Source organism: Pseudophryne corroboree, chromosome 1, assembly GCF_028390025.1.
Source record: "Pseudophryne corroboree isolate aPseCor3 chromosome 1, aPseCor3.hap2, whole genome shotgun sequence".
NCBI lineage: Eukaryota > Metazoa > Chordata > Amphibia > Anura > Myobatrachidae > Pseudophryne > Pseudophryne corroboree.
In genome coordinates, this window is record NC_086444.1 from 909,449,960 (window position 1) to 909,464,640 (window position 14,681).

At 43.1% G+C, this 14,681-nt stretch overlaps 1 protein-coding gene across 5 annotated transcripts in view; it reads left to right on the forward strand.

Annotated features, from left to right (window-relative positions):
• AFG2A (AFG2 AAA ATPase homolog A) overlaps positions 1 to 14,681 on the forward strand; it is a 963,796-nt gene that overhangs the window by 497,565 nt on the left and 451,550 nt on the right. For all 5 annotated transcript variants that reach the window (XM_063920291.1, XM_063920292.1, XM_063920294.1 and 2 more), the window contains one exon: positions 6,169 to 6,292. In XM_063920291.1, the coding sequence (XP_063776361.1) occupies positions 6,169 to 6,292 (124 nt within the window). The remainder of the gene's footprint in view (positions 1 to 6,168; positions 6,293 to 14,681) is intronic.

Here is a 14,681-nt window from a genome sequence, read left to right on the forward strand (position 1 = left end):
GCTAGTGTAAAATCAATTGGCGGCACGGGTTTCCATTTGCAGGCACACGAACCCCCACAGTTGCATAAGGCAGTAATCAGGCTGCCGCGACTGCCCACAGCTGTTTCGCAAATGATTCAGAATCAGCCCTTATGTTTGTACATTGATACTATGTATATGCAGCTCTCTTACCAATGGCTGTCCAGAACCTGAACTTACTCTAGGTCATATTTTTCTTATCTGATTTCCATGTTGCTCCTCTTTAATCCCCCCCCTTCCCCAACACACACCACCATCTTCCTGCTTCCATGAGGCAAGTACAGCTTTATTCATGCACATGGGTATAACATTTCCACGTTTCCTTGATTTATAACTATCACCTACTGTATACAATATTTACAATAATTCTAGAGTTCTCAGTTGTACAAATTAATTTTAATTTAATACCTAGTGGGGCCAAATAGCAGACAGTACAGACAGCCCACCTTGCTTATCTCCCAAATACTACGTACAGCAATACTCCACTCTCAGTGTAAACAAACATTATGAGGTCGATTTATTTATTATTTATTACCAGTTATTTATATAGCACACACACATATTCCGCAGCGCTTTACAGAGAATATTTGGCCAATCACATCATTCCCTGCCCCAGTGGAGCTTACAATCTATATTCCCGCACACACATTCACTCTAGGGTTAATTTTGTTGGGATTCAATTAACCTACCAGTATATTTTTGGATTGTGGAAGGAAAATGGAGAACCCATAGGAAACCCACGCAGGTACAGGAAGAATATACAGTACAAACGCCACACAATTAGTGCCATGGTGGGAATCGAACCCATGACCTCAGTGCTGTAAGGCAGTAATGCTAACCATTACAGTTATTATTTGCTGCTGAAACCACTCTCATATTACATTACAGTTGGTAGATACCTATTAGGGGATATAGAACATAAACCTGTTATTTTACTATACTTTTGGCCCCATATTAAGGGATGATGTAGCATATAAGCAGTAAAATCCACTGATATTTGGACATTGCAATTTAGAATTGATAGATTTTCACACTCAAAGCTATACTACAAACATCCAGCTACACTATGTAGTCAAAAGTGATTGGACACTGACAGCAAATAGATCAACTAGATTTTATAAACCTACTTTGTAGGTCCACCATGTGCAGTGATTACTGCAGACACCCTTCTTGGCAAACTGCCCACAAGTTCCTAGACATTTTATTAGCAAATTATACAATCAGTACCCCTCTACCCGTTTTATACCCAGGAGCACCCCATTTCGCTTGCGCTCATGGGTGGAGTGGGTGGGAATATGTCAAATCACTGTTGTCTACATAGTATAGTAGGAGGGCTGTCTTATGAGAACTATGGAGAGATTTAAATACCCCAGATAAGGACTTTGCATTTATATCACATGTTCTGTATTGATTTGTTCTTAGCAAACAAATGGCGGCTGCAGTCAGTGACTATGGGGTCTATTTACTAAGCGTTCGATGGAGATAAAGTGAACGGAGATAAAGTACCAGCCAACCAGCTCCTGTCATTTTTCAAATCCAGCCTGTGACTTGGTAGTTAGGAGCTGATTGATCGGTACTTTATCTCCGTCCACTCGATCGCCATCCAAGGCTTAGTAAATAGACCCCTATATCCAGTGTACATGTTATCAGCTGGTCAGACCATGCCTCCATCTCCATCAGACTGTATACCAAAACCTTACAATCCCACACCACTGGTATGTCATGACTGTCTCTTGTCCAACCCTGAATCATAAACACCGATCCACTCCATAATAACTTGTTTTGTATTGAATAATAGCAATCCCCTTGGTGCTTATTGGCACCGAGAAGGCTGCATGTTCAAAGCCAATGCAGGAGGAATATTCTGCTAAAATAAAAAGCAGCACTGAGCTACACTAGTTACCCTACAAATTCATATTTATATAATAGAAAATGGTAACCCATAAGCCAAAAGCTAAGCAAGCTCAGTTAGACTGATCATACACTGAATACTGCATCAAAGGGGACAAGGCAAGAAAGATCTTAGAAAAGAAGTTTTGCAACATTCCATCCCATTCTCATATACTAACTGTCCGGGTCAACTGAGGGGGCTCCAAGACCAATCCCACAGACATAGCTTGCATTTGCTAAATAATACAACTCTATAAAATCAGGAGGGGGCCCCTTATTCCATCAACTTTCTTCAAACAATTCAGTAAGTTTGTTGACACAGTCCACCTACTCCATTTATCTCTATTCAATGTAGTAGTTCTCATGGCCCTTGAAATTGAATGATAAATTGACCAGCTGACTTGAAAACTCCTTTTGCAAATGCTGCGCTAAAAAGTTTACACCCACATCTAACAAGCCTATATTATGGTTGCACGCTTCTCTCATCATTTCTCGTAGAAATACTGTATACCATGATTGAGTCTATCCTGATGCCGAACTAGGATTCCACGTTATGCCAGATCTGCAGACTTATTGCTTCTGAACACTGACCTCAAACTTTTGTCAACACGAACCTATTGTGCAGTTTGTTACCACTAGGAGAGTGTGCAATTTAATAGTCTCACTTGACCTACTGTGTATAATAAACCATACTTTCTATTGTTTCTTTGCTGTAAACGATTTGCAGGCGACACTTGGATTAAAGTCTGGCTAAGCTCACCTACTAGCCTTCATATTAGCTATTATACTATGCCAGTGGAAACTCTCCATATTTAATGACACATCACAGGGATGCACACATACTCAATACTGTTCTCACAGTTAAACCTCCTGGTGGACGCAATAATACTTATGCTGAATGCTACAACTGCTGAGGTAGTTGGCGTAGGTGTTGATTGTTTCAAAAGGGGCATGGTCAACCAATTTAGCATGTTCTAATGTCCTTTTTATTGTTTTTCTTAAGCTGTAAAATAAAGGGCTTGTTCACAACCGTCTCTGTTATTTCAATGTAAAGCACAACTTTTATGGCAGACTAGATTGGCCAAGTGGTGGTTATCTGTTGTCAAATTCTCTGTTTCTATTTTATGCTATTATAGATGTGTTTAAACGTTTTTTTTCTCTAGATTTACTGTATGTCCCCTGTTCCATGGTTTGCCTTCAACAAGGAAAATTCCTTTGCCAAGGGTTCTTATTGTTGAAGAGTACACTTCCGCATAAAGCTATACTTAGAGTTCACTTGGAATGCTGTGCACCGCCATCTGGTGGCCAGGGAGAGAAACATACAGCTCCTGCATGACAGCCTACTTTCTGCTATGAGATTCCTTCCAGATTTTAGACTTGAGAAACTGGGACAAAATAAGTCTTTCCTGATCCACCCAATCTCCACCATGGAACGCCCACTTCTGACTGAAACTCATCTACTTTTTTTGTAAATGTGCCCCCATTTTTAAGTCTCTGAATCGGGACTGTCTTGTCAAAATTGGGACAGCTGCATGGTATGTTATGGGACTATGCACAGTAGTGTGCATGCTACGACATATTGCTGCATTATTTATAAAGCAAGTAGCAGCCTGATATAATTCAGTCTTCAGCATGACTGATTTATGTCAATAAACAGGACCCTGCATATGTATCCAGACTTTGGACCAGTCTCCCATTTTAGTGGATATCAACTATTTTTATCTGAAAGATAATGTAACAACATTTAGTAAAGCGATGAGGGAAATTTTATAAAATAGGCCATAGAAACGAACTATTGTAATTTTTGTATCCTTGATACAATGTTATTACATTCTGAAAAACCTCAATATTATATAATGTGTTTTCCAAGGGGTTTATGACTATGAAGGCTGAAGTTAGAGGGAGGTAGGTTTGAAGGAAATTTGTAAAAGTAAAAAAAACTAAATAAAGGGTAGCAGTTAGGTGGAATAGCATCAGAGGTGGTAGAAGCCAGTAGAGCAATTTAAACATGCTTGGGATAGGCATAAGGATATCCTTAGAAAGAGCTAAGGCTCAAACAGGGTTGAGGTTACCAAAAGCTTATAAAAGGGGCAGACTAGAAGGGCCAAGTGGTTCTTATCTGCCATCAAATTCTATGTTTCTATGATACTAACAGCAAATGTCAGGAGATACTCAGGGTGTCTGCTTGGGCTGAAAGGGCTGTGGCTTTGTTTATCATTTTGTTCGAATACCTTGTCCTGTTTCTCATTTTTCTGCAGAGCGAGAGAGCTGTGATGTCATGCGGTTTCAATAATTACTTGGGGTGTGTGCAGATATCACCTGTATGTGAAAAATAAAGGATTTATCCACAAAAATTTAACTTTTTCTAAATTATTAGCAGTAAGGAGTTCATGCTCAGTTCATTGCTGCGCAGTGCTACTTGAGGGGGTACACACATAGCTATGTGTGCTTAAATTCTAAGCAATCTGACTAGAATGCTTACAATGAAACACATCTCTCCATCTGTATGCCCCATAGCGATAGCAATGCGCTGCCCCGCGCGTTGCTATCGCTGGCTCTAGATTGGCCTGCATGCAGCCACAATCTAGTTAGATCGCTCACTTCACCCAGCGGGTGTGTGCTGAGCTGTACAGAGATGTGTGCTGAGCGTTCTGTGCTAGATCGCTCAGCACACATCTCTGTACACATCGGTACGTGTATACCAGAGCCGGCCATAGGCATAGGCAAGCTAGGCAATTGCCTAGGGCATTTGATATGCCTAGGGGCATCAGCAGTTTCTGCTGATTAAAATGATATGCGGCATGCCTATATTCTGTATGTAGCATTTCATATGCAGATACAGCCACAGTCTTGCACAGAATATAGGCATGCTGCATATCAGTTTAATCAGCAGAAACTGCTTGTGCATCCTAGCTACATAGCAATGCAAATAAGATGCATTTTCATAAAAAAAGGTGCCCGATGTTAGCATTGAGGCAATATTTATGAGGACACATCTGTATCCAAGCAGAGGCAGAAGTCACAGTGGCAGTGGCAGTGTGAGTGCTATGTGCATGTGAGTGGGTTGGTTGTGCAGTAGTGTTCGGAATATGTGTAAGGAGCATTATGTGTGTCATGTAAAAATGCATTAATAATGTGCAACATATTTGTAAGGGGCACTATGTGTGTTATTATGTGTATAAGGGCATTAATAATGTGCGGCATATGTGTAACAGGGTACTACTGTATGTGTGTCATTATGTGTATAGGGGAACTAATAATGTGCAGCAAATGTGTAGGGGGCACTATGTGTGTCATTATGTGTATAAGGGCATTAATGTGCGGCATATGTGTAGGGGACATTATGTGTAAAAGGGCATTAATAAAGGTTGGCATAATGTGTAAGGCGCATTATGTTTATAAGGACATTAATAATGTATGTCATATGTGTAAGGGGCATTACTGGATGGAATGTGTGTAAATGCATTACTAATGTGTGGCATTATGTGTATAAGGTGCTCTACTATGTGGCGTTGCGTAAAGAAAGGGCACTACTGTGTCGTCTAATGTGAATAAAGAACAATAGGGTGTGGTGTAATGTGAATAAGGAGCAATTCAGTGTGATGTAATGTGAATAAGGGGATGTACTGTGAGGAGTAACGTTTATAAGGTAAAGTGATACTACTGTGGGATGTAATATGAATTATGGACACTATCACATGATCATATGTGAATAAAGTTGCAGTACTGTGTGGCGTAATTGGAATTGGGGTTATTGTGTGGCCATGCCCCTTGCCAGCAAAAACACACCCCTTTTTGGGCTGTGCGCCAAATGTGCAAACTTTTCCTTTTTAAAATATAAGGGGTACAAGGTCAGAGGCGGATCCAGCGGGGGTGCTAGGGGGCACCAGCCAAATTCTTGCCTAGGGCATCATAGTGGTTAGGGCCGGCTCTGGTGTATACCCAGCTTAATTGCCTGTATTCTTTAGAATTGTTGGGCTCAGTATCCATTGCTGTTTTATTGCCATTTGTCTGCAAGGATTGCTGCACAAGCAAACCAAAGGTTTTAATGAAAGTAGTACCAAAATTTAAGGAAACATGTCATGTAGTAAATCCTATTCTTAACCAGGTCACTTACACATTGGTTTATCAAAATGTTTCACTAACTTGGGGAAACCCTTTTAATTGATGTCGTATGATAACATTAAAACATTGTTGAACCAGCACATTTTTCTTGTGTACTAGACAATAATGTATTATTTACTTATGCTTCTTCCACAGTTCTGGAGCTGGGAATGTAGCTGATCGCGTTCTAGCTCAGCTATTGACAGAAATGGATGGAATAGAACAGCTAAAAGACGTGGTGATTTTGGCAGCTACAAATCGGCCTGATTTGATAGACAAGGTAGGCATGTAGTATAATTATAATTTCTCCAGCATAAAATTGTGTTAAAATTCCTTTATCGCCTAATAAGATTTTTCATACAAAAGTAAAACCTCACTATTTGAAGCCTAGTTGTGATACCAGTATGTTTTGTTTTCAAATGATTCAATTTCATGTTAATTGAGTTTTTATTTATATTGCATCATATTACACGAGGCAGTACAGCAAGTATTTGTCATTCACATCAGCCACTGTCCCATTTCAGCTCACAGTCTAAATTATTTAACACATGGACACACACAAACTAGTGTACATTTTAGTTAGCAGTCAGTTCTCCTACAAGTTTATTTTTGAAGTGTGGAACAAACTGAAGCAGCAGGAAGAAACCCACACAAACATGGAGAGAACATACAAACTCCATTGTTAAAGCAGGTGGGTGTTTACATGGACTTCTGTTAGCTTAGATAACTTTGACATACAGTATAAGCCAGTTGTATGGCATGTCAATACAAGCTGTAACAAACTGTAATAACAACAAAATAAAAATGTTTAGCATTGTGATCAGATGCCCATGTGAAGCTCCCAATGAACAATTCATGTGCTGACATTGCAGTGGCAGTTTGGAACTCAGTAATTAGTGTTGCAACTGAAGCCAAATCTTTTTTTCAGGTGTGGTATAGTAGATCTAATACAACCAGTAGCTCTTGAGCCACATGCAGCTCTTTCTTTATTCAAATGTGGCTCCCAACACTCTAAATCATGTGACCACAACAGATACACAACCGGCTGTACTCCAGCCAGACACACAGCAGCACTACAGGTGCGACACCCACCGACAAACAGAGGACACTTTAGGGGCTGCTGTAATTGCACAAGTTGGTGGGGGGGCTGTAGTAACACATGTGGGTGGGCTACAGTGACACAAGGCGGAGCTGGCTGGAGTGACACAGGAGGGTCCTGGCAGGAGTGAAACCGGGGAGAGCTGACTGGAGTGACGCAGGAGGGTGCTGAAAGTAGTGACACATGGGAGAGCTGGCTGAAGAGACATAGGAGGGTGGTAGCAGGAGTGACACATGGAAGAGCTGACTGGAGTGACACAGTCCCAGCAGTAGTGACACATGGGATGTCTGGCTGGAGGGACACAGGGGGTTGCTGAAAGTAGTGACACATGGGAGAGCTGGCTGAAGAGACATAGGAGGGTGGTAGCAGGAGTGACACATGGAAGAGCTGACTGGAGTGACACAGTCCCAGCAGTAGTGACACATGGGATGTCTGGCTGGAGGGACACAGGGGGTTGCTGGCAGGAGTGACTTATGGTGAGCTGGCTGGAGTGACATAGGAGGGTGCTAGCAGGAGTGACACATGGAAGAGCTGACTGGAGTGACACAGTCCCAGCAGTAGTGACACATGGGATGTCTGGCTGGAGGGACACGGGGTTGCTGGCAGGAGTGACTTATGGTGAGCTGGCTGGAGTGACATAGGAGGGTGCTAGCAGGAGTGACACATGGAAGAGCTGACTGGAGTGACACAGTCCCAGCAGTAGTGACACATGGGATGTCTGGCTGGAGGGACACAGGGGGTTGCTGGCAGGAGTGACTTATGGTGAGCTGGCTGGAGTGACATAGGAGGGTGCTAGCAGGAGTGACACATGGAAGAGCTGACTGGAGTGACACAGTCCCAGCAGTAGTGACACATGGGATGTCTGGCTGGAGGGACACAGGGGGTTGCTGGCAGGAGCGACTTATGGAGAGCTGGCTGGAGTGACATAGGAGGGTGCTAGCAGGAGTGACACATGGAAGAGCTGACTGGAGTGACACAGTCCCAGCAGTAGTGACACATGGGATGTCTGGCTGGAGGGACACAGGGGGTTGCTGGCAGGAGTGACTTATGGTGAGCTGGCTGGAGTGACATAGGAGGGTGCTAGCAGGAGTGACACATGGAAGAGCTGACTGGAGTGACACAGTCCCAGCAGTAGTGACACATGGGATGTCTGGCTGGAGGGACACAGGTGGTTGCTGGCAGGAGCGACTTATGGTGAGCTGGCTGGAGTGACATAGGAGGGTGCTAGCAGGAGTGACACATGGAAGAGCTGACTGGAGTGACACAGTCCCAGCAGTAGTGACACATGGGATGTCTGGCTGGAGGGACACAGGGGGTTGCTGGCAGGAGTGACTTATGGTGAGCTGGCTGGAGTGACATAGGAGGGTGCTAGCAGGAGTGACACATGGAAGAGCTGACTGGAGTGACACAGTCCCAGCAGTAGTGACACATGGGATGCCTGGCTGGAGGGACACAGGGGGTTGCTGGCAGGAGTGACTTATGGTGAGCTGGCTGGAGTGACATAGGAGGGTGCTAGCAGGAGTGACACATGGAAGAGCTGACTGGAGTGACACAGTCCCAGCAGTAGTGACACATGGGATGTCTGGCTGGAGGGACACAGGGGGTTGCTGGCAGGAGTGACTTATGGTGAGCTGGCTGGAGTGACATAGGATGGTGCTAGCAGGAGTGACACATGGAAGAGCTGACTGGAGTGACACAGTCCCAGCAGTAGTGACACATGGGATGTCTGGCTGGAGGGACACAGGGGGTTGCTGGCAGGAGTGACTTATGGTGAGCTGGCTGGAGTGACATAGGAGGGTGCTAGCAGGAGTGACACATGGAAGAGCTGACTGGAGTGACACAGTCCCAGCAGTAGTGACACATGGGATGTCTGGCTGGAGGGACACAGGGGGTTGCTGGCAGGAGTGACTTATGGTGAGCTGGCTGAAATGACATAGAAGGGTGCTAGCAGGAGTGACACATGGAAGAGCTGACTGGAGTGACACAGTCCCAGCAGTAGTGACACATGGGATGTCTGGCTGGAGGGACACAGGGGGTTGCTGGCAGGAGTGACTTATGGGGAGCTGGCTGGAGTGACATAGGTGGGTGCTAGCATCAGTGACACATGGGAGAGCTGAAGTTTGTTTTGTGAATCTTTCTTTTTCACTTTTTTTATGTGAAAGCTGCTTTTTCAATGGATCTGGCTTTAAAAAATGTATTTTATGTCGTTCTTGCTTTTTCAATGTATTTTATACCAGGGGCATGGTCTAGCAGGCACAAGGCCACATTCTATTTTTGCATGCGCGCGTTCGGCTCTATGTCTGCTCATTGAAGTACCTAACAAGGTTTTTTGGCTCTTTGTCACTGATTGGTTGGCCAGTCCTGCACTACAGTATGTCTAGGTCAATAGGTCTAGTCAATAGGTCAACATTCATTAGGTTGACAGGTGAAAGGTCAACAGATGCAAATGGTCAATAGGTTGAAAAGGTCGACGTGACAATGTTCGACACAAGTTCTTGGGGGTTTTAGGCCAAATTTTGTATATTCCATGTTATGTGACCACCATCAGTACAATAGTGTACCCTTGCGGGCTTGCTTTGCTCGCCACGCTTCAGTCAAGGTGTCTCTCTCTGCTTTACTCGCCCCAGGTTACTATTCCCAATAGAGGTCCACATAGATAGAATATCAAGCAAAAGTTGGGACCTCCCCCCCAAAAAAACAAAGCAAAACCCAAATGTCAACTATGTGTGCGTTGACTATTGTCTTGTCGACCTTTTGAACCTGTCAACCTTTTGTACTGTATTTGAGGAAGAACATCCAAGGTCACTGAGCTCTGCAATACAACCAATTCTACTGTTTTACTATGGAGATTGCATGGCTGTATATTTGATTTTATGTACCTCTTAGCAATTTGTATGGCTGAATTGGCAAAGCGCACTGTTTAGAAGAGGTCTCCACGTCTTTTTGTCATGTGTATTTATAAACAGACCCCTACTTGTCCTGAAAAATAAATGGTAACGGTTTCCCTTATCAGACTTAAAAATAAAATGCTATGTCTGGTGATGTATAAAAAGGAGAGAAATGGTACAGTCGCATGAGATGTACTTTCAGCAGTGATAAGGTTAATGAATTAATTATTTAGCCATATTGAATGCTGCTTCCTGTGTAAAGGTTTTACTATAACAACAGTGTGTTTTATATATGAAAAAAAAAAAAAAATAGGTTACAAGTTGATACAAGGTTTATAGTAGCTTCTGGATAAGTCTCCCAATGCTTATTTTATTCATTTCCAAAGGACTTTACTGATCTCTTCCTGCTTCTGTAATTAATTCTAAGTATGGAAAAATGACACCAAAAACAGGTGCCAATAGTATGTATCCCCGAGTACCGCCAGAAAGAAACCCTATTAGATACAATTAAACAATATAAAAGAAAAACACTATGAGAATTAATTGAACCTGCACAGTGAAGAAATCCTGAGTACTGCTTCATCCTCCATGAGTGATACTATCCAGAAATACATTGCTTATACCGAGAGTGTACAACCCATTGGCCATAACATGTTACATTGAGACAGGTGAGCCCCCAAGAAATAAAGGCTCAAATGTACTTTCTAAATCAAAATCACCTATTACATTTAATATATAACCTTTGTAACTCAGAGATATTTCATCTGGATAGGTATGTTTTGTTACTGTTCTGAGGCATCGTAGCCTAACGGCAGATTTAATATCTACATAAATGAACAGCCACAATATATGTAATCCATACCGTCTTCCAAATTTCCACCTGATTCTCCCTTACTAGTCTAATGTTCATGTGATCTCCCCATAGACCGCTTCCAGGTTTACTTAACCTTATAACTTTGATGCTTGACGTACTCTATCCCTTTTAGATTGTTAGCTCACTTGAACTTCTGCAGCAGTGTAATATTGTGAATTTATACCTATAACTGAATTGCTTATTTGTACCTTGTACACAATGGGTCTTCAACCTGTGGTTCTTCAGCTGCTGTGAAACTACATATCCCAGCATGCCTGGCCACCGTTTTGCTATTAAGGCATGCTAAAACTGAGACAGGACATGCTGGGATGTGTAGTTCCACAGCTGTGGGGCCACAGGAAGTTGCTCAATATATATACTGTAAGTTCACATCAAGAGCTAGAAATGGACGGGATATCTAGAAAAGAGAAAAACAGAAAAATCAGCACATGTGAACCAGCAGAGTTTTGTTATTCTCATCTATTATACAATCTTACTAATACCCCTTTCACACCGCATCTTGTACCCGGTAAATTGCCGTTTTTACTGGCTTCCTAAACGGTTCGAGCTGCGATGTGAAAGGGTCACCTTCAATTTACCGTTTACAAAATACCGGTATTTTGAAACGGTAAAAAAGCAGGGTCCTACCCGTTTCAGACCCGTTTCATTGTGCAGTGTGAAAGGGTCTGAAACGGTATTTGCAAGCCCCAGAAGGTGATAGGCTGTCTCCATGTGTGAAGTCACCAGGCAGAAGCAGGAAATAAACATTTAAAATGACAACCACTGTTTTATATGGGTGAAACGGGTTCAGTGTGAAAGGTACCAAAACGGTAATGAAATGGTAATATACTGGTTACAACATGCGATGTGAAGGGGGTTTAACTGCTCAGACCCGTTTTAAGAACCGTTTAAAGAACCGTTTCAAAAGCAGGTTTTGCGATGTGAAAGCAGCATAAATGTCTGTCTAGCAGCTGCTTGGGGAGAGCAGATGCAGAACGTCCTCATCTCACGCATTTTCCCCATGGTAAGGTGGGAGAATCCAGGGGAAACAAATCCTGGGCACAGTCGCTGGCGACCTGGCGCATGACAGGTACACAATACTAGTAACATATATAATGTAGGAGTCTCTGGTAAAGGCATTTGCTAGTACTGTATATGATAAGCGACTCTCACTGGAGTACGGAGGCATATGTCTGACTAGCACTCTGGTCTGGTATTTTTTGATTTTAGTAATTTACAATTTAGAAATTTGGGTTAAATAAACCCATTTGTTTTCTTTTAAGCATTAATTCATAATGCTTTGTAGCTACTGTAGAGGACCACACATTTCTGCAGAGTAAGTGGCACCCATCCACATATTAAGGGAGTAATGTCCAATGACCAAACACATTGAACATAAGGGAAGTGTCATACTGTATCTGCAGGGAACCCATGGACTGCCTCAATGTGGGTCATAGTGGGGGGGGTGAGAAATAGAATTACTCTGTCTCCCTTTGAGCTGGATGTTAATGTCGGACACATTAGCTGGGATGCAAAGCACAGAATAAATTCAGGGTCTGCTGTCTGTGATGACACCCTGGGGCCCCTGACAGCCTTTCTCCACCTTATCATAGAGTGCAGAAAAGATGCATCCTCAAATGTCCAATTTACATAAGAATGACAGGATGTGATTGGACAAATGAAGATGAATGAAAGGCAGTGATGTCAGCCAGGGCCATTGTCTGAAGATGGATGAGGGGCCTGAGATCCATCAAGCTTAAGGGGCTTCCTCACTGCACAGAACTGGAGCAGAAAGGACACCACCACACAAAGAGGGTCATTGAATGCTAGACAGATGGGAGTTTATATTTTCTTAGTAGCTGTCATTCGTTGTGATCTCGTATGGCAGGAGTGTCTTCATTAAAATAAACATTTCTGGGACAGGATTGTGAAAGATTTCTTATGTACAAAAATACATGGGAGAAAAAATCTTGTTCTCTTGTCACTTTTAGGTAGAATCTTCTCACTTTTTATACAGGTGAGTGAACCAGCCAGTCATACTTTATCATGGCTTAATCCTTCTGCACAAGAAGCTGTTTCATGTATTTATATTGTTACAGTATTACCTTTATTGTACAATTTCATATTTTACAGTCAGGTAAGTATATTGTACATTTTTATCCTGACAGTCATTAGAAATGATGCAAATATGCATTACCACTTAAACAATATTTTTTATTTTAATTTGTTCTTTTTTCCCATTATCATAAGTCAGAATCTTTTACGGATGTATCTAGAATAAATTCAGTAAGTGTTCTTTTATATTGAAGGATTAACATGTTTCTGGAATTAGAATATAATGTAATTGCTTAAAGCTTTATTTGTTTAATATTTATTGCTGTCATGTTATCCAGAAGCTTCTATTATGTGAATCCTCATTAAAATAAATAATGACAGCCGTGGTGAATACTGGGTGTTTTACTACTTAGTGGCTGACAGTAGGTGGCATTGCTGGAAGCCAGACAACTTTTTCTTTCTTGCATAACACCTGTACACAGTACGTCAGAAAGACAACATCCTTATGGCACCCAGCAAATACATTTCTCATACGTCCTAGAGGATGCTGGGGACGACATCAAGACCATGGGGTATAGACGGGATCCACAGGAGACATGGGCATCCTAAAGACTTTTCATTGGGTGTGAACTGGCCCCTCCCTCTATGCCCCTCCTCCAGACCTCAGTTTTAGAAATGTGCTCAGGTCGATTGGATGCACTCTGAGGAGCTCTACTGAGTTTCTCTGAAAAGGCTTATGTTAGGTTTTTTTATTTTCAGGGAGATCTGCTGGCATCAGACTCCTTGCTTCGTGGGACTGAGGGGGCAGAAGCAGAACCAACTTCCTCAGAGTTTCATGATTCTACTTCTGGCTGACAGGACACCATTAGCTCCTAAAGGGAACTGAACGCTAGCCGTGTCTAGATGCTCACTCCCACAGCACGCCGTCACCCCCCTCACAGAGCCAGAAGTCAGAAGACAGGTGAATATGTGAAGAATGATCTTCAATCAAGTAAGTGACGGCTGAGGTGCGGCGCGGATGGCGGGAGCGCAGCGCGCCATTGCTGCCCACACACACAGGCACTGCAGGGTGCGCGGGGGGGCGCCCTGGGCAGCCGGAAAAATACCTCAAACTGGCTAAAAGGGGGCATAAGATGCTGCTGGCACAGCCCTACCCCCGCCAGTATAAATAATAAGTCAATATACTGAGTGTACGGACGCGCCATTGTGGGGGCGGAGCTTCTTCCTCAGGCAGCCAGCACACTACTCAGCGCCATTTTCTCTCTCCTCAGGCTGCAGAGAACACGCTGGTCCTCTCCTCCACTTTGGACAAGTACAGGGTGCTATAAAGGGGGGGCACAAAGCGATTTGATAGTGTATATTACTATTTAAAAGCGCTTTTGGGCTGTGGACATACTGTGTTCACATGCAATACTGGCGCTGGGTTTGTGGACTGGCTGCTCCTATCCTGTGTCCCTCTGACAGATTTTACTGTGGGTCTGTCCCCAAAATTAGTCCCAGTGTGTCTGTGAGTGTGGTGTACACGTGAGAGGCATGTCAGGCAGGGAGTTCCTCCCCGGAGGAAGTCATTTTAAGGACACAGAGTTGTAATGTGGTGGCGCTACCGGCACACCAAGAGCCTGCATGGGTGAAAGAGCTACGTGACAGTATGCATCTGATTAACCTTAGATTAGATAAGTCTGAATCTAAGGCTGCATGCTGGAAAAAATCTGTGGAAGATGTGATTTTTCAGGATGCTGTTATTCTTATGCGGACGGCCCCTCTGGGTCACATA